This window comes from Telmatherina bonti (genome assembly GCF_933228915.1).
Source record: "Telmatherina bonti genome assembly, chromosome: 17".
NCBI lineage: Eukaryota > Metazoa > Chordata > Actinopteri > Atheriniformes > Telmatherinidae > Telmatherina > Telmatherina bonti.
In genome coordinates, this window is record NC_136615.1 from 22,851,813 (window position 1) to 22,873,013 (window position 21,201).

The window sequence follows — 21,201 nt, forward strand, 5'->3', positions numbered from 1 at the left end:
TAACTGCTTTTTCACTCAAGCTAGAGCATAGGTCCAGAATGAGTATAAATGCACTTCTGTGGTTACCCATCAAAGCCCTAAGTGACAGGCGGGATGATACAGAAGTCCTTGTGCGGAATTGATAAAGTTATACAGTGTGAAAATACGTAATAATACTTGTTAGATTAAACTACAATCTCCGTTGTGATGAGCAGTTCATCATTTCCTAAAATTTAGATTTTTTTAGGTCTTGTTTATGTGTGCCAGTCTTTTAATGGGAAGCAAGAACATGTTGTCAGAGACAGTTATTTCATCATGACCAAACAAATTTTCTCCAAAATGTACCAAGCACAGTAATGCATTTATTAGAAATAGACTTTTACTATATATGATATGATTATTGTATGAATTTGCTGTATATAACACATCAGAGTGGCTTTTAGCAGATAATTCTGTTGGAATAACAATTTTGTCTTAAATATCCAATGAAAATGTTATCATTGATCCCAGATGGGTGTTTTTTTTCCCCTCTAATTTAGTCTTTATTTCTCAATCTTGAATTAGTGACTGAAACATTCATTTAGAGGAAACAAGAGTTGTCACTTTGCTCATGAAAGAGCCTGTTATTATTTCTTAATAACTCAGTGTTTAGCTGACAATGTGGGCTTTATGACACTTTCAGTTTCCATTTCAATCATATTAGCGGTGATGGTGGTGATGGGGTGCCTGAGGCTCAATAACACAAGGCTCTCATTGATGCACACACTCCTACATGCGCACACAATCAAGACGTATACACAAATCAGCTGGTATTTCAGCACTTTTGGACTGAGGCCTAGTGGATACCTGACCTCCCCATTTTGACACACTCCTCCACACAAAAACCACCAGCACACACACACTCTGCACTATCGCCGTCAGTCAGCACATAGACAATCTCCCCAATGTTGCATGATCATTTTTGGCATGACTTCAGTGAAGCTCAGGTGAGAAGTGCACGGGGGAAACTGAAACTTCAAGCCCAGCCTGTTGACATAGAGAGTAAAAGGAGAGCAGAGCGGGTCTTTGGATTGCACTGACCCCTGAGAGCATGGAGAAGTGAGCAGAGGTGGAGGGGAGCAGTTTGACAGACAGCTGCTGCATGTGGGAGATCATGTATGCTTTATAAAATGCGAACATGAAGGCAAAGTTGGGATTTTTTTTTGTTTGTATTTTGACAAACAGCTTCCATTTACATTTCCATGGCTTATAATGTTGCCGGTTTAGTAACAAGTTTTAGAAGCTTTTAGACAAACACATCTTGTACATTAAATTATTTAAATTAAAAATGAAATGTAAGACTAGTTACAACCAGAGAATCATTCAACAATGTGGTATTGACAGCAAATAATTCATACCTAACCCATAACCCAGCAGAAGGAGTAATTTTCATTCCAAACAGTCTTAAAAACCCTGTTTTGGAAATTCTTAAGATTTTGGAGGCAGTAAAACTGATTCAGTCTTTGCAAGCTGCAGTATGTCTTTCAATTCAACACTGAAAAAATGAAGCGTTAAGGAAATCATGAGGTTGCTGTTGATATTAAAAAAGTTGAGTCTTTAAGGAGAAAAAAAGAGGCTGGATCTCTACTTTGTCAACAAATGTTTGAGAAAAAATTTCAGAAAAGTTAAGATAGATTTAAATAATTATTTTCATCATATCATTATATATTTTTTTATTTATTTTATTTCATTTCATATTCAGTTCAACTTTACATTGTTTTACATGAACAAATAGGCACAGATAGAAGATAAATCTTGTGTAATCTGCCCCTTAAAGCACATTTCAAATAATAATAAGTTAAGTTGACCTCAGTAAATTAAACCCTACCCTAAACAGGTCACCACACACTACTTCAATAATTATATCAAAACATGGTAAAAATGGACTTGTACTTCTATAGCGCTTTTATAGTCATACAGACCACTCAAAGCACTTTACACTACTTGTCACATTCACCCATTCACGCACACACTCATACCCCAATAGGCACATCAGGGGGCAGCTTGGGGTTCAGTGTCTTGCCCTAGGACACTTCGGCCTGTTAGGGGAAGCCTGGAATCGCTCCCCCAACTTTCCAGTTGAAGGACAACTGCTCTTCCTCCTGAGCTACAGCTGCCCATTGTTTTACATGAAACAAACATCTGTCTTGTGTATCTGTAGATAGATTCAATAAACTTGCAATTGTGTACACTGTCTCATAATTTTTACCTTGTACATTTTTTTGAATATGAAAACACTGCATTACGACATTGCAGCTCTTTGTTTAAGGAGTTCCATAACTTAGCTCCCTAAGCAGACACACACTTCTGTTTCTGTGTCGTTAGAGCAAATAAAGTTCGAAAATTATATTTCCGTCTGAGACCAAATTCCTGTGAAATGAAAGTGAAAAGATTTTGAACAGCATCAGGCAGAATTCTCTGTTTATCGTTCCACATAACAAGTGCACATTTTAAACCAACCAGATCCTTAAATTGAAGTTGTCTGGTTGTCAAAAACAAATCGTTCGGGTGCTCTTTATATCCCTTTTTGTTGATGATCCTCATGGCTCTTTTTCACTCATATTAAAGGGAAAGGACCCAAGCCTGAACCCTCAGACAACACAATAATTATTAATTACTTTAAAAAAGAAAACATGCACACTGCAGAGCTTTACATTACAAACATGTTTTCATGGCGTTTACCAGAGTTCAAGGATGACCGCAATGTTTCTCTTTATGAGGAAAATAACAGACATTTTCTTTGTCAGAAAAATGCAAGGTACCTTTCCTTCATATATAATCATCTATCTGAAACAGCATTCTGATCATATTTATTATGGCAAGCCACCCTTACCACAGAATTTATAAATGCTTGGATAATGCATTTTTAGAAATCTGGCACGGTTAACCAAATATGCATATTTTGTAACAAATGCCAAATAGTTTGTGTCGGTCCTGGGTTGTGAGCTGCTTCTGCACAGCTGGTGCTATACAGCAAAAACAGGAGAAATAAAGAACCACTGCATCCTTTCATTACTGTGTTTGTATTAAGGTTAGCTTTTATGTTGCTGATAAGGAATTGAAACCTAAATTATCTTTTTTTTTTTTGCCTGTTCATCTGCTTCCAGGTAGCTGATCCCAGTATCCAGCAAGTTTAAAAAAAGACCACAAAGGCATTACTTGCATCCATATATGTGATTATGTATGCAGAAAATACTGCCCACATGTGAAAACTTTCCTCTCCCTTTCTCACACGCATATAGAGACACAAACAGACATCCATAAACTATGGGACCAATGGGATGAAGGAAGTGATCTGTGTTTTAGCCATAGTGAGTCACACTGGACGCTGTGACCACTAAATCAAAGAGCTGTTTGAACAGCTGCATTCCTTCACACCCCTTCATCCTCTCCTGCTCTCTTGCCATGCAGTAATACAAATTTAGCTTTTGCTGCTGACCCAAACCCCCCTCCTCCTCACCTCGGTCCGTGTCTTTCTGGTGTGATGGAGATCAAGCTTAATGGAAAAAGAGTGCAAAAGAAAGTTAAGTCATCATTTGACTGTTGGGCAGGTGTCTATTACCATGGAACAAGAGGAACTTTGTGAGGCTTCACAGCAGCAACTGTGGCTGATTTACAGACCCGTGACAGCCTGAGTGAGTCATTATGTAGCTTCCATTTCTTTTCACGCACGCAGCCGCCCTCTTCCAGAATCCTCCATTGTTGGACCATCAGTTTTGGGTAACATGCACAGTATTTGTATGAGTCAGAAGTTATAGTGGTTTTCAAAACAGCGAGTAAAAAGGAATCATTTATAATCCTGTTCATGTAACTATGTGATGTCAAAGGGAGTAACATATCTGAGAAAATTTCTGTCTGCCTATGCAGCTCTGAAGTCCCATCTTTTTCTTTCCCTTTTTACATCCACTGTAAGAACCTGCAATTGTTCCATAAAGGCACTTACCAGACCATTCTGCAATCCTGCTAAATGTATCTCAGTATTGGCTTTTTTTTTTTTTTTTCTCAATTTCCTAACCCCATTAAAATATTTCCCTTGCATGCTTAATAAAGCTGAATTGAATTGAATTGCTTGAGGTGACCATCTTTATTACCTAACATTTTTCCCCTTACAAAGCTTTGCATCATTACGGTCTCTAGATTCAGCATTGCTTTAAATGTGTGACACAGTGAGAATTTATGCCACTGTAAAATAAACATTTACATTAAACCTTACTTAACATATAAATAGTAATATTTACTGTAAATATTTGACAAGATTAACATTTCCATGCATGAAGCTGAGTATTTCAGATTTGTTTCTGAATTAGTTTGGCCCACAAGCTCACTTAAAGCAATAACTTACTTTTGGCTCAAGTTTATGGACTGATTCTTGAGAGAACTGAGGGATGACAGGGCATCCATTAAAAAGTCATAATTTAATGCATTTTTTTTTATTTATTTATTTTTTTTTTATCATGAGATCAATTATTCTTGCACACATGACAGCCAACAGACAGAAAAGTGACATTACCGTGAACTTTCCTTCCCAAAGAAATATGAGCTTTTAATGATTGAAGGTATTTTCATGGCCTTCAAACAGCCGGAATTAAGAGTGCCAAGAAAATTTCTGCAAATCTATCTACGTTTACCATCCCTTGATCCTGACAGCGCCGGTAATTATCTGCTGCTGCGTTCTCTAGAGAAGCTGCTGGAATCCAAATGAAGCTCTTCATCAATTCGTTTTTAAAGGAAGACTTCCCACCTGAGGGAGAACAGTCTGGCAGTAGTGTCTGCTGCGAGAACTAATGCTAAACAGATGAGGTCTGTCAACCACCATCATGGATCATATGGCTCACCTCTGTTGGAATTACATTATTAAAGTGAAGCTGCGGAATGATCCAAGAACTGGGCATTGTAAAGTTATCCTTTGTGTTCGTTTTAATAAATGACAAGAAAAATCACACAGTAGCTACAAAAATGGAAGTCAAAATCATAAAAAAAATTATAAATAGTGAGGAGCTGTTGTGGTAGGTTGTTTGTGTCCTCTTCGAATGTGAAAAGAAATGTAGACTCTGGCAGTGGCCGGCATTCTCAGCATGTCTTTGTGCAAACTACTGATCTGAAAGCACATGCATGCTGACCAGCCTGGAATAGGATGGAGGCTGAGGGTTAAATTGGAAGGATGATGATTGTGTTTTTTTCTTTATGAACTGTTGACATCATATATTATTATCATTAAATTTTTGAATTATTGTTATTATATAATATTTGGATGTTTTGTGAATATTTCCAAGTTTACCTTCTGAATGTTGTAAATGAAGTAAACAAAGGTGAATTATTTGTGTTTTGTTTGTAATGGTGTTTTTGAGATTCTTTTTAAGGTTTTTTTTTTTCTTTTTCACCCCACAAATTGTTAAAAATAACCTGCCATGTCCCCCCTCCCCAAAATGTGAGTCATTTATTCATGTAGACATCAGTGTTGATGAAGACTTCTATTTGTAGAAATGGTGGCTGCATGTGAAGTTTTTTTCTTATCCATGAGAGCTACAATGGCAAAACAAAGACAATAAAAGACCTTACCAAAATATCAAGTAAATTAGATGTTAATCTATTTTTCTTTATATTTTATATGCTTGTTTTGTATAGTGAGCACATTCCTGTTTTTCCTCTCTTAACACTTACTGTATATCTCAGGGGTGTCCCAGTCTAATAATTGAGATGTACTATACAGCAACTTTTACTTGCAAGTCATTTATATGCATTTTAAGCTTTTAACACCATTGGGATGACTCAATAAATAGTTATGGTAAGGTAAGACTGGACATCGGATTAAACAACTTAAAGAATGTGTAGCTGTAAAATGCGGCCTGACGTCTTGTGTTTTATTTATACCATTACATTAAACCAGGCTGTAAAATCTTAAGTTTTAGCATGATGTGGTGATTATTCAGCCTTTTAGACAACACTGACCACAACTTTAACTTATAATTCTAACAAACAAATAAAGGAGTTTTAACTGTGGATATAAAGAATAAATAGGACTAGTAATGGAAAAGTATACCTAAAATGATTTTTACATTGTTCAGTGTGTACAGGTTTTTGACATTCAATAGACTGTGAAAAATATTTTCCAAAGACTCAGAAGAAAGTAGCAAAGTGGTGGTGGGATAACAGAGGACATAAGCTGGGATCAGCGCTTTGGGATCAAGTATACGTGGTATGCGAGTCTGCCCACAAAGCTACCAGGACAAACTGGATTCCAGTAAGTGTTTTATGCTTTGAACACCATTTTTGCTTTGATGATGTGACTAACGCATCACTCACTCAACCACTTCCATTACAACTAAGTGTGCAGTCATGCCTTTTCTGGTCGATGTGCCATTTCCTATTCATGTCATGTTTGTTTTTGAAACATGAAACTGTAGATGTTTGTAAGAACCGGATAATTTGATGTGTCACAAATATAGCAAACAACAACCGTGTAGTCTGTTTTCCTGTTAAGAAAAGAGAATCAGAGCATAAATCTTATTGAAGTTGAGCTATCTGGATAGTTTGCTTGCGTACATGTTGGGAAGTCACCAATGAGAGAGGATGGAGTTACTGTCAATAGCACAAAAACACCTCACAAATGAACATTTAGCAGGAAGAAAATATGTTCTTTACACAAGTCTAACTTAAAAATGATCATTTCAGAGGTCAAATAACTCTCAAACATTATATTTCTGTCCCTCAAAAAAGCCCAAATTCTTCAATCAGAAAAATATTCTATAATGTTGTAACTTCCAAACCCTTTCAGAAGCATTTAATAAAATCTGTTTTTGTCAAATGAATTAGATCAAGATTTAAAATTACAACATGGTAAAACAATATAGTTCTTATATCCAATAAAATTTCTGGTTCTGAGAGATGGCAGAAGCTTCTTTCAGAGGGAAAATACCTTAAAAAGACCCATTATTCTGATAAATATCAGACACTTCAAGATTACTTTGCCTCTTTTTCTTTTAGGGAATGGAAAAGACCACTCAATAAAGTTGTCATTATGGCACAACTCACCCAGTATTTGCTCTATCATGTTCTAACAAGTTAAAAAGGCTTTCCATGTACATGATATGATCCTGAAATTTAAGTTTGCTCACAAAGCAAGTATCAATTATTCACTGCACCTTATGAAAACAAACAAACAAAAAAAAATCTGTTACCCTTTAAGAAATGCACTTGTACAGTAGATTGCATCCTATAAAAACACTAACTACTTTCACATTCATGCCATCATATGTAATCGTCATCTCAAGTTGGAATTAATTTAACTTTGCTAGTTTTAATGTGTGACAGATCAATGAAGTTCATTGGAGTCCATTGTATTTCACGTAAACCTATGAGGGAAAAGCTGGAACCTGAACTCAGCATCCTTCTAACCCATATCTATCTATCTATCTATCTATCTATCTATCTATCTATCTATCTATCTATCTATCTATCTATCTATCTATCTATCTATCTATCTATCTATCTATCTATCTATCTATCTATCTATCTATCTATCTATCTATCTATCTATCTATCTATCTATCTATCTATCTATCTATCTATCTCACTTAATTTTATTTTCATTTGTCATTTCATACTTAAGTTAAAATACATAGGTCTAGAAAGTATAAAATAGCCAAAAACAAGATTAAATCTTATGAAAGATAAAAGTATCACCTTAATTAGTAAAAGCCAAAGGAAATAAATGGGTTTTAAGGAGAGTTTTAAAAACAGATAGTGAGGAGGCCTGTCAATGTTAGAAGGCAGTTGTTTTCACAGCTTTGGTGCTGATCCCCTCTGCATGTTAGTCTCATCTTCAGAACGACCAGGAGCTGCAAGTCAGAAGACCTTAAAAGTAAAGATGGAGTGTAGGCTGAAGCAGATCAGATAGTGCTGTATCACCACTATAGGGTGCTGTTAGTCAATTCAAAGATTTTATATCTCCCCAAAAGGACTAATTGGGTTCAAAGGAACAACTGGAAATAATTGCATAAATACATTGATTCAAATTTGGCTTGTCACTGTGGACTGAATGTGTACACAGTCATTTCTATGGAAATATCAATTTTACTCTCATATCTCCATGTTGGATCCTCTCAACATTTGGCTGAAGATACATAAAAAACTTGTATGACTTATAGTAATGCGTGCTTGTATGTCAATTTAAGCATGAAGAAAATCATACTGTTGCATGTAGAGAGTAGAGTAAGACATACTGCACACATGTAAGCTACATGTGATGCACAAAGCAGGGCCAGTTCTTTCAATTCAAGTTTTATGTGCTGTGAAGGAAGTGGACCACAGTTAATAAGACTGACCATCTGTAAATGGGCTGAGTCATATGAAGTCAAACTATTACTGGAAAGATTACACAGTCCATATGCTTTTCATCTCTTGTCCTCTGTTCTCTTCTTTTATAGCTCCTTCTGACACCCAATATTATCCTCAGTCCAGGTCTGGAGTGACCGACAGGACTAAACACAGCATGGATCAGCTGACATGGCATGACTGTGTCGGAAAACCGACTGATCAGCCAAGCCCAAAAAGCACCCCGTTTACAGCTTGACAGCTTCCTTCCACATGGGTGTCTGCCAGCTGGTTCTCAAGTTGCAGTCCTGACAGGTACTGAGAACCCCCCTGACCACAGCTCCAACTAACCACCTCCGGAGTCTCTAAACATGGTTTGCTTTGACTCCACATTTCCAGTCTCCACAAAATGCACAAATAATGTGAAAGCAGGTGATAACAATCTTACAGATAAGGGGGCTGATGCCAGGCTCGCCCTCTCAGTTTAGCCTCATATGAGTGTCCAGATCTTTTTATACTGCTGCTAAAAAACTTAAAAACTGCTGAAAATGTGGCTTTTGAATGCAATGGGAGTGTTTAATCATCATCCAGTGCCACCTCAAACTGTACAGTGCTGTGGTTTAAGATCAATCAGTGATTTGTACAACTTAATGGGAACTCAACAGGTTGAGGCATAGGTTATTTATATATTTTACTTTAGATGCTGTTGGGGCTACATGAGTAGATACTGCTCTTATTTTCTACATACAAGTTTATTTCTATTTAACGACTATGATGTCTGCAAAGAGGCTCTGAAACGGGCAAGTACATCATAGATTCATTTTACTTGTTGTCAAGACAGCCAGCAGCTCAGTCTTTATCCATATGTGGGACAAAGCATGAGCAAGCCTAATTTTCTGACTGTGTCGAGATTATCAGACATAACCTGTAGAATGGAGATTAATGTCATCCTTTCCTCTTGTGGTAAACTTGTCTTCTAGGAAGTAGACAGAATAAACGCGCTGCATCTGGCAGTTGGAAATTATTTAATTTCTTATTTAACTAATGTACACACTTTTAAAAAACACACAGCTTTTGTTTTAAACTATACAAGACATGCCACTATCTTTCGACCTGAGGCACGCCAAATAGCTTTTTGCTATCCCAGTCAGGCCATTCAGTGCTGAGCATTAGCGCAGTGGGGGCTCAGCTGGGTATTTATGATTAAATCAACCCAACTTGAGTAACTCTGGAAAAGGAAGTGCGCTTCCAAAACAAGCAACCCATTGGTACCAGTGCACATTTCTGCCTGAAAGAGATCAACATGGTCCAGAGTTTCTGCACAAGGACAACTGAACTGGTTTCCCCCATAGGCATTAACAAGCATTAAGCCCCCAAGGGAAGAGCTCCATGTCTTTTTCTCTCCAAGCAAAAACCATGCTAAAGGCTCAGTAAGGAATGGACACTAATCAGCCTAATCCAAGCTTCAAACTTACCACATGTTTTCCGAACTATTTACTATTATTATTATTATTATTATTATTATTATTATTATTATTATTATTATTATTATTATTATTACACTCAGAAATGTCTTTATTCTTCTATTATTCTGTAAAAGCACTTTTGGACAAAAAAACAAATAAAAAACACATTTTTTTTGCAAGCTTCAGTGTGATCCAAAAGACAGCGAGAGAAAGACGGATTGTTGTACGAGTCACCTGGCAGGATCAAACACATTCACCATCCAGTCTTTATAAGATGAAGCATATGTGATCATTTCCATATTGTGAAATCCTTTTGAAGATTTCTCTAAAGAGGCAGATTCAGATGTTTGCTCGGATCTTTCAGAGGGCCCGCTCTTCGTTTGATGTTCACAAACAGAGCCACTTTAAAGTGGAAATGTACAGATGTACTCTAGAAGCAGTACTGACAGGGAGACATCAAAATCCATTACAGGCTTTAAAAAAAAGACTCCCTTTCATAAAATCATAGGATTGCGTTGAAATGTTGGAGGAATTCAACACAGCACTTTTTAAAGTGCAACATCATTTTGTGAAATATAAGTGGCATCGGTCACTTTAGTTATTAATGTACCTAATGAATACCTATAATTTTTTCAACAGGACATCTAAAAAGTAGCATTCTTAGCCGTTGTTTGAGGGATGTACACATAAATCCAAATTATAACATAATGTCTAGCCTTTTCCACCCTTTACACACAATAAGTCAGAGAAATCCTATGTTATAAATCATAGAGACACGTAGCTCTGATGATAATTGGTTTACATCCTTGTTATCTCTGTGGCATCATGAACTTGAGCCTCTGTCCTGATCCCAGGTGAATATTTAAACATGTGGTTTCACTTTACTGTAATGAGGAACGAAAGATGATATATGTGAAAACACATCAGTAACAGGTCTTACATCAGGGATGCCGTCTTTGATTTTGCATAGAGCCTCAGGATGAGAGCGTAGCTTGTGTTAGTTGAGTGAGAAGATGAAGAACAGGTGTGTGTCTGTGTGTCTCTCTGCACAGATGGTGATCTTTTAATCTTGCACAACACAAGTAAGGTTCATTGTAAACACAAGCACAAGCATACACAGTCTTTCTGGTTCTTTAATTTTGATCCGTAAACAGCTTGGAAGAATAAGGCTGATGTACAGACCCACATGAACTCATATACACACCTGTTATGAAAGACCTCAGAGTTTGCTCCACCATGAAGCAGGCAACACAACCAGTGGGCTCTCCGTATCAGTCCAAGTCCGGCAGGGGTGCAGATTATGGTTGGGTTAGAGAAGCTGTAGCTCAGGAGTGGGGGCTGTAACTCAGGAGGAAGAGCAGTCGTCTTTCAACTCGAAAGTTGGGGGATTGATTTAAGGCTTCCCCTGATTGCGTGCCGAAGTGTCCCTGGGCAAGACACTGAACCCTAAGTTGCCCCCCTAGTGTGCCTATCGGGGTATATATGTACGTCGCTTTGGATAAAAGCATCTGCTAAAAATTCTAAATATCTCAAAATTGATTTATTATGGCCAAGTAAGTGCAGGCCACCAAAATTTAATGAGCAGAAAAGATGGTCATGAAACAGAAAAATACACTGAAGAGAGAAAGCCCCATAGAAGAATAATGTATATTTAGCGAAGAAATAAAAACAATCACTTTTGAAGAAAACAAAATAAGAAAGTACATGTAAAATTTACATAAGACATTTGGAGACTCCACACACACATGTGGGAGAAGATATTGCAGTCAGAGTTGTCACTAGAGTAAGCCATGTAACCCAACACCTTTAATCACCTTGAAAACATTATCTCTACAGCAAAGCATGGTGGCGGCAGTATCATGTTAAAGTGATCAAAAGTGCAAAATGTAAGCAAATTGTTCAGGAAAAGCTTTTTCAGTAATGAAGACACTTCAACACAATTCAGTTGAATTCAATTTACTTGTAATAAAAATGTGTCATATCAACATGTTAAGTCTTTATCATACACGAGACGGTTCTCCACATGCTGCAAACATGTCCAACTCCATGACATGTATTGCTGGCAGCTCTGCTCAATATGTCAGCCAGCAACTCCAACTCTACTGCAGCAAACTTATAAATGATAAAAGAATGCCCTCTTAACTTACACACTTGACTGAAGAGCAGTTAAACTATGTTTTTGTCCTTAGTAAACCGTTTTCCCAGTATGTTTCGCAAAGTACAAGATTGTATTCCAGCTATCCAGCACGGCATTGATAATAATGTCACAAGACTCATTTAGCATCACAGTTCAATAAATCCTATTACAAGAGGTTTGATGAAAACAAAGTATATGGGGTTGCAGAACCTAACTCCTGTCCTCAGAGTTCTCCGTGCCTTTCAGAAACCAAACCTAATGGTTCTCATTGCTCTATCATGGACTTCCATTACATTAATGCTATTACTGTTAGTGGTAATGGCTACAACCTCTCCAGCAATGAACACTCTGTGTATATAGCTGGCACTGCCCAGTATGTAAGGAACTTGGATATTGGCAGGTACTTTTTACTGAGTGGGCTTTAGAAAGAACCCCATTCGACACTCCAGATAAAACACAGTCATGGCTTTGGCATGTGCAACACACCAGCTGCTTTTTGGTGTCAAGAAAACACTTTTTTCGCCGAGGTGTCTAACTGTAATGCACAGTTGGATGACCTAATTGTCTATACCTCCTGATGGAAAAACTTCTGACAGTCCTACAACAAATATTTACATGGCTTGCTGACATGTCACTTACTTCATGGGAGCATTCACGCTAGCATAGTCCAAGGAGCTCAGGACCAAAAAGTGTGCACTTTCATTTGGTTTGCTTTCCTTTCGATTCACACTGTACTTTACTGAAACAAACCAAACTACTTGAACGTGAGAGAGGCAGGAGGCAGACAAAATACAGGAACACGATTTAATTCAAGTAATTGATGAACACAGACTGAACTGAAGACAGTACGGAGACACAACAGGATGATCTGACAATGGAACCAATGAGTATAAATACACTGAGGGTATGATGTGTGTGTAGCAGGTGAAATGACGCTGAAAATCGAACCAGGTGAGCTGATGAACAGGATGCAGCACAGGGGAGCTAAACAGGAAAAACTACTAAATAAAACAGGAAACAAGAACAAAAGACACACAAAGAGTCCAAACCATGACAAAACCGAACCATCTATGGAAGCAGGCCAGAGTTCATTTAAAGCAGGCCAAGTAGTGCTAGTATGAATCTGCCTAAAATCCTGTCATTTATCCAAGTAGTAGCAGAGCGGTCCACCCATGTTATTGTGTTCAGTACGAACTGGAATAAGTGTAACCCCGGAAGTGTACAGGCGTGGGCGTGGACTTATGTAGCTTTTATGGGTTGCCCCAAAGTTCAATAAATCATACTACCCGTCGAGTAGGAAAGGGACATTCGGTGGTCTAGATGTGTGAGAAGACAGACAGAAACACATGATTAAGATAAAAGCTATTAAAGAAAGTTTTTCCACAACTTTTCCAAAGATATTTACCCACTAACTAGCTTATTTTGTGAACACCGCTGAAGAGTAAACACTGCTGAATCATCGACCTGTTTTCTGCTCTTGACCTGACTATACTTTCTAAACTGGAAACGGATGCCAGAGTTGTGGAAGCTGGTGCTGTACATCCATCCATATCCATCCATCTTCTACCACTTATCCGGGGTTGGGTCGTGGTGGCAGCAGCCAAAGCAGGGAAGCCCAGACTTCCCTCTCTCCAGCCACATTTGCCAACTCTGGGGGTGGGGGATCCCAAGGCGTTCCCAGGCCAGCCGAGAGGTATAATCCCTCCAGCGTGAAATTTAAATATCTGTCGATACCGGTATTTGCCAATACCAAATCGGTTTATGTCAACATCATTGTGACTACGGTTACTATTGCTGTTATAACTGTGTAAGATTTCATTAGGTTGTAATAAACTACTCATCCTTTCTGAAGTTAACTCACCAATACAAATATAATAACATTACAGATCTATCAATTTCAATAAGTTTATTTTGATTTAGCATATTTTACCTAAATACAACTGTAACTGTGTAGTTTTTAAACATAGATCTAGCTTTTAGTTAACAAAAAAATGTCAAATTTTAACATTCAAGGCATTTATTCTTTTAAAACATGTCTGAAGCATGTCTTCAAACACATCTGCCTAGCTTGACCAGTGTGGTATAGGTTGTGGTATCAGTACACTTTTATTAATACCAAGTATGAGTACACACGCTTGGTATTGAGCCAATACTGATACTGGTATCGGTATCGGTGCATCCAGTCAGGACCCATAACCCCAACCCAAAGGCAGATGGAAACCACCCTTTCATCCACTGGGGTAAACCCCAATGTACAGGCACCAAACTGGGGGCTTATGAGAATGCCCACACCTGCTTGGCACCTCTCACCATGAGCAACTCATTTCAGAAGAAGGTCCAGCCCCTCTTGACGGTACTGGTTCCAGAGCCCAAGCCTTGCGTCAAGGTGAGTCCAACTATATCTAGCCAGAACTGCTCAGCCTCGCACATAAGCTCAGCTCCTTCTCCACCAGAGAGGTGACATTACACGTCCCTAGAGCCAGTTTCTGCCAGGGACCTGCCTCTTGCTGCTGCGAAGCTCATATTACACCCAACCCCTAAGGCTCCTCCCGCAGATGGTTAGCCCACAGGAGGTGGGGCCCATGTAACCCTTTCGGGCTGAACCTGACCGGGCCCCATTGCACAGGCCTGGCCACCAGAAGCTCGCTCTCATGCCCCACCCTCAGGCCTGGCTCCAGAGGGGAGCCCCAGTGACCGGCGTCCATGCAAAGGAACATTTCCGCCCATGGTTGTTTTCATCATAAGGGTGCTGTACACGCAGAGGAAAGTAATGATGAAGCTGATCATCTTTTATGTTGCTTTTCCTGGAGGTTTACCCTACACCAGTGTTTTTCAACCTTTTTTGAGCCAAGATACCTTTTCCACTGAAAAAAATCACAAGGCACACCACAAACCATTTTTTAAGCCTATATTATTAATATAAAGTCAATCTTGTCAAAGTGTCTTGAAAAGAAATAAACACAAGAAAAAAGGAATTTTATGATCTTTCACCTGGACCAGGGCCTGTTTGAATTAATGCAGAGTTGCTTTTCAGATCATTTTAGGTGAAATTGGATCATTTCTCATGGCACACCTGATGATCTCTCACGGCACACTAGTGAGCCATAGAGCAATGGTTGAAAAACATTGCCCTACACAACCTCAGATATGCCACTATTAGGAAAACTTTGCTCTTGACACTCTAACTTTGAAATGTACTTTGACTCAGAGAGAACACTTTGTTATCTATATGGACCTTTTTTTGTTTTAAATTAACCTTTTAGTTATGTCTTCAGAACATAAAGTGTTACATGGCTACAGGCCTAGGCATGTTCCTTAAGTGTATTTAATTTATATTTGTAATTACAGATAGATAATTCACCTGTTGGACTGTGTAGTTCTCCATCTGTGATTGGCTGGAATGTCTGAATGCTTAGAATAACCAATCCCTGTTGCTCCCACATCTGTTTACCTGCACTGCTGACATCCACTTGCTGCTGTGTAAGATTTTCAGCATCTTTACACAGAAAAAGAAGCAATTTTATTAATATCTCGTAATTATTTGATAGTTTTAGTTATTTGTTTGGGACGCATCATCCTCAGCTTTGCTCAGTTTAACTTTATTTTTTCTTTGACAGTATTTTGCATTTAAATGTCCAGGCTTAAGACCGTGCTTTGCATTAATCAATAAATTACATTACCATAACCAGTTCATCCTGATCTTAAGGTTAACAACCTCCTTGACAATCTAATAAGGACCATTTCACAACACAAGACACTTCAAACATAATGTAGATCATTTCAATACAAGTTCAATTAGATTCAGAAAAACTAATCCAACCTGAGACAGACAGCTTTCAGCACAGTCATAAATATATTTTGTAAGCAATACTTGTGTAGTTCAAGATGATATATTAATTGTCAAGAAATGGTTTACTCAGATTGAAAGAGCAGGCTCTTTTTTTTGTCTGAATTGGGCTTAAATGCAACTATCTAGGTTTACCAGAATTATGAGGACATAACCCAGGAGTCAACAGAATGGGATATTACAAAGTAATGGGATTTTGGAGGAGCTGAATACTTATGAATATTGATGTTGGTTTTATAATTTTAAAAATTTGTGGAGATGATTTCAACCATATTGTTGTGCATATATAGTTAAACAGTAACGATAATACCAAATTAATAGATAAGGTAAAAACAAAGAGTTTTACTGTTTGCTTATATATGGTCTAAGACAGAGACTTACCTAATAGTAATTTTCCTAACTTGTTTTGATGCTTCATGACCGATAACCAACAGCCAAATAAAGGGAGAAAACAAGAGACACATTCATAGAACAGATGAGAAAATGTCCTTAAAGTTGTCCTTGCATTTATCATCATCAACAATTTAGCTATTTGACCGGATATGAGGGGTTCATTTAACTGTAGCTAAAGCTCAAGAACATCTCGTTTGAGTTTAATACGTTACCCAATATGTGTGCAAAACTATTTCCACTAGGAGGAGCTCTAACAGGCCTTGGATTAGCCTCTGATAAACAGGACTTAATATTAAACACAGATGACTAAGTCTAGTTGTCTTGGAAGTTCCAATTTTGTTGCATATATGGATAATTTTCTTCTTTTTTTCAGTTATCATGTCAAACTGAAATCTTGAAAATATAATCTTCTACTCTGGTTTGGTTTGCAATGTTCACCTGTATAGAGTCAAACTACTTACTTCATTACTCAGCCCCCCTCGGACTGATGCTAAAAATCAGTTATCATGCCAGACAGTCTTAACTTTGCTAGCCTGTTTTTTTTTTTTTTTTTTTTTTTTAAATTTATTTATTTTATCAGTCTACAAAGAGCAGCAACGAAATATAAACCTTGAAGTTATTCTCTGCATCGTCAATTTTGTGTTTGCACAGACGTCTGACAGCATCAGCGTGTGTGTGCTCGCTGGCCCCTACTGAACCAGGACTTTGTCCGCATGGAAGAGCAGCAAAAGAGAGTAGCTACAGACTGGCCTGGCCCCTTTCAACACTGTCTACATGTAGAAAAAAACCCCACACATTTACGTATAGTGAAAGTCCGTTTGATTAGTTAAATCAACCAAAAGGTATCACGAGGAGAAAAATGACATGAATGACAAAGTGGGACACCAAATGTTGGTTCCTTATATATATATATATATATATATATATATATATATATATATATATATATATATATATATATATATATATATATATATATATATATATATATAAAAAGTGGAGTTTTATCTGTCCTCAAATGGGTCGTGTAAAGCAGCGTTATTACAGCTTTTTTCATGTTAATGCTTGCAGTTTGTAAGGCATTAACTGCCAGGGCATGATAATGTCCACGGAATCCCCATCGGCATCCCTGATTGTCTTCGGGTCTCCTGCAGGGAGACGACAAGAGCCCTAATGAGAATAACGAGGTAATGATAGTGGTAATTTAATCAAGAGGAGGGTTAAATTGTAATATAGATATAATATTATTATAGCCTTCTAAACTCTGAAGAGATGCTGGTTTGTTTTATTGACGTGAATAAGGCAGATGCAGACATGGTGAGGTTTAATCAGATTACGCTGCGCGCAAGTTACTGCTGTGTACGTGCATGTGTGAGAGGGTAGATTGGGGTGCTGTGCTGGTGGTGGGGTTTTGCAGGCAAACCAAAGGGGGTAGGTAGTGTTGGTGTTGGCCATGCTCTCTGACACCCACCCACACGCAGACATGCACACAGAGAGACGCACAAACGGTGCGGAGTTGGCGGACAGGCGAGCAGAGTGTAGAGAAGCTGGAGTTTTAAACTTTTCTCTGCAAAACAAGACTCCACAGTGCTTTTTTTTCACGCACACCCGACTGGGAGTCATTGACTAAACTATGGGAACACTGATAAAAGTTCATGTCGTTTATTCTGTGTTTAGTCAGCGGACCTGCGTGGACCTGTTGGATCAATCTCGCTGGTAACTTTTCGTTTTCATTTCCACACTTGCGCAGTGTTCGCAGCTCGCCGTGCAAGAGTAGCCTGTAGAGAAGGAAGAGTGGAAAAGTAGTCTGACCAGCTGTGGGAAGATGGTGCAACCCTGTGCAAAACCCCAGTGACCACCTCGCCCTCTCTCAAACACACGTGAAACAGAAGCTCTGCGTGCACAACGCTCCAAGTCAACATGACCCTGTCCGGCGGTTTGTCGGATACTTGTCAGCTCATTTTACGCGACCGCATGGAGTCCGAGCTGTGGAAATAGGACTTAGCATCCATGCTTTCTGGGGAATAGTTGTAGCAAACACGTTGGGGCGAAGAAAACACAGCCTGTGGTGCAGAGTTTGGTGAGAGCTACGATGAGGGGCACTTTGGGCGCATTCATCCAGTCCTGTCTCATACTGCTGGTCCGGGCAGACCAGTGGAGGCTGAAGGACTCCGCCAACTGCGACCTAAACAAGAAAGTAAGTGATTTTGAAACAAGGGTTGTTGCACAAGTTGGTAGACTGGTTATAACCACAAAACGTTTAATCTGGACACCCATTCATGTTTGCACGTTTTAGAACTTCATAAAAGTTTCTTCCTGGGAAGTGCCATTCACCCTGTTTTCTATAACATGCTTGTCTTCTCCCCTCCCTACGACCACTTTTGTAGTAGAATTATATTTGTTATACAGTTAAAAGATCTGTTTTTACTAAACCAAATGCAATTTACACACCAGTAACTCATAGCTATTATTGATCAAGACCCCTGTTAGTTAATTGATCGACTGGCTGATTGCTGAAGCACATATGTACTACGTTGTGTATTGGCATTGTGTAACATTCTGCAGAAAAGCAAGGCGATTTTTAACTGAAAGCAAACTTATTTTACACCGACTTATCTCACTTTCCTCCTGTTTATTCTTCAGCCTCCTATTGATTGATTTTCTTCAAACTTGTCACTTAGTTTATTTATGCTCAGTTCCAGGAACAGCTGGAGAGTGAGGGATTCTGGGCAACAGCCCATATTCTGACAATCACTGACATGTGCATTGTTTGTTTGGCACTTGGGCTCTAAGTGGCCTGTTAATAAGTCATTATCAGTCTGTTAGCAGCCTAACAAACACTCTGCCACAAAGAGGTGTTTGGTGTCAGACAAGCTTATTGTTGGTTGTAAAGTAACTGTAAATCCAGCCCCTTCCTCTCTTGGAGGCCTTTCGTGTGTTTCTGAGGTATTTAGACAATAAACTGAGCCCTGATAAACTGCAATAAACTTAATAATCTGAAATTACTAAAATATTCCTTCTTTTTAAATGTTTGGATTTCCAGGATTTATCTTTAAGGTCGGTCTTAAATTTGATTTTAGGACTGTTTTAATTAGAAAACAGACTATTTGAAGAGGTCACCTTATGGTAAGCTTTTTACATATTTAATCAGTCAAAACGGATTTATCACAAATATAACTCAGATAACAGAGCGGTCTGTTTTGTCCTGACGGATATTCTTGCTCTTCCCTCCAGCAAACTGACCTAAACTCCTTTCTGTGGACCATTAAACGTGATCCCCCCTCATATTTCTATGGTACAATCCATGTACCATATACACGTGTTTGGGACTTTATTCCTGAAAATTCCAAGCAGGCCTTCCAGGAGAGCAACATCGTGTACTTTGAGCTGGACTTAACAGATCCTTACACCATCTCAGCCTTAACCAGCTGCCAGCTGCTTCCTCAAGGCGAGAACCTGCAGGATGTTCTACCCAGAGACATCTACAGGAGACTTAAAAGACACCTTGAATATGTCAAACTCATGATGCCCTCATGGATGACTCCTGATCAGAGAGGGAAGGGACTCTATGCAGACTACCTCTTCAACGCCATTGCTGGAAACTGGGAAAGGAAGCGACCTGTTTGGGTGATGTTGATGGTCAACTCATTAACTGAGGCAGACATCAAGACGCGAGGAGTGCCAGTGTTAGACTTGTACCTGGCCCAAGAGGCGGAGAGGATGAGGAAGCGAACAGGAGCAGTAGAGAAGGTAGAGGAACAGTGCCACCCACTAAACGGGCTCAACTTCTCCCAGGTGAGTTTGGAATATTTGGAGCTCAAGTTTGAGATGTACTTATTTCTCCACTGCATTGTTTCAGCTGTATTTTCAATCTCTTTGACCCCCCATAAAGATGTCAGTTAATGGAAAACCAGAAGATCTGCACAAAGGCTGAGCCTATTTGTTTTTGTATGAATAATATTATCAGGAATGATGAAAATTACTTTCCCTAGAGCTCATTGGGCTGTAAAACTGATAAAAACAGTTAAAAACTAGTCAAAACAGCTAAAACCAGATTTAGACAGCTTAAACCAGTTCCAGATAGTTAAAAACTTGTCAAAACTGTTGAAACCAGAGAGAAACTACTAAAAACTGCTCCAAACTGTTAAAAACTGATCCAGATCAAGAAAACAACTCAAATCGTTAACTACTTGTCAAGACTGTAAAACTGCTCAGAACATTAAAAAACTAGTCAAAACTGCTAAGACCAGATAGAATCTGCTAAAACCAACTCCAAATAGTTTTAAAACTAGTGGAAACTGCTGAAACCAGATCACCTAATTATCAGGCTTATAATCAGTTATTGGAAACATGAGGAGCATTGTTGAACGTTTGGTGTTCCTGTGTGTTTGGGATTACACTATCGAGACTGTTGGTATCCATTGACAATCTTGATCCAACAAAAATTCATCATGTGTAGCTCACTGAATAAACTACAGCTGTCTTCCACTCTGGAAAGTTAAGCCCACTTATGGAAGTGTAGATTGTAAGCCCTAGCTTTAGCTGCTAGTTAGATATGGTCTTTGTGATGTGTCCAGGTTCCATTTCTGTGTCCAGATGTTTTAGATAAGTTAATTCTTTTTCAGTTTTCTAATATATCAGTTTCTTTTTTCAAAGCTTTAGTCGATGCTCATTTTTACATTATGTTTTGAGTGGCGTCTGCAGTCTACCTCAGAAGCATCTTTGCCCAGATGTTGGTCATAAGAGGACACATGATGTTCTTTTTTTTGTGGCGTTTGGTGCATCTTCATTGGGAGCATTGTATTGTGTTCTTCACATATCTTTTCACATTTGATAAGAGGTAATCTGTCATTGGACATCCGTATTGAAACAGAATCAAATAAGCCCAATATTCACAGTGGCATATATTTATTGATGATGACAAAAGAAAAGTAGGAAGCATGTTATTTTTATTCAGATTTCTTGAGAATTTTGTATTTATTGATTTTCATGTTGAAATTAAGCAGATTGGTTATTAACCAGATGTG

General features: G+C 38.4%; 1 protein-coding gene across 1 annotated transcript in view; it reads left to right on the forward strand.

The window, feature by feature from the left end:
- Positions 1–18,266: 18,266 nt before the first annotated feature.
- Positions 18,267–21,201, forward strand: part of trabd2a (TraB domain containing 2A) — a gene marked incomplete at its 5' end in the record, with an annotated part of 61,448 nt that continues 58,513 nt past the window's right edge. The window contains 2 exons of the mRNA XM_079257152.1: positions 18,267–18,371; positions 19,409–19,969. Coding sequence (XP_079113278.1) covers positions 18,267–18,371; positions 19,409–19,969 — 666 coding nt within the window. The remainder of the gene's footprint in view (positions 18,372–19,408; positions 19,970–21,201) is intronic.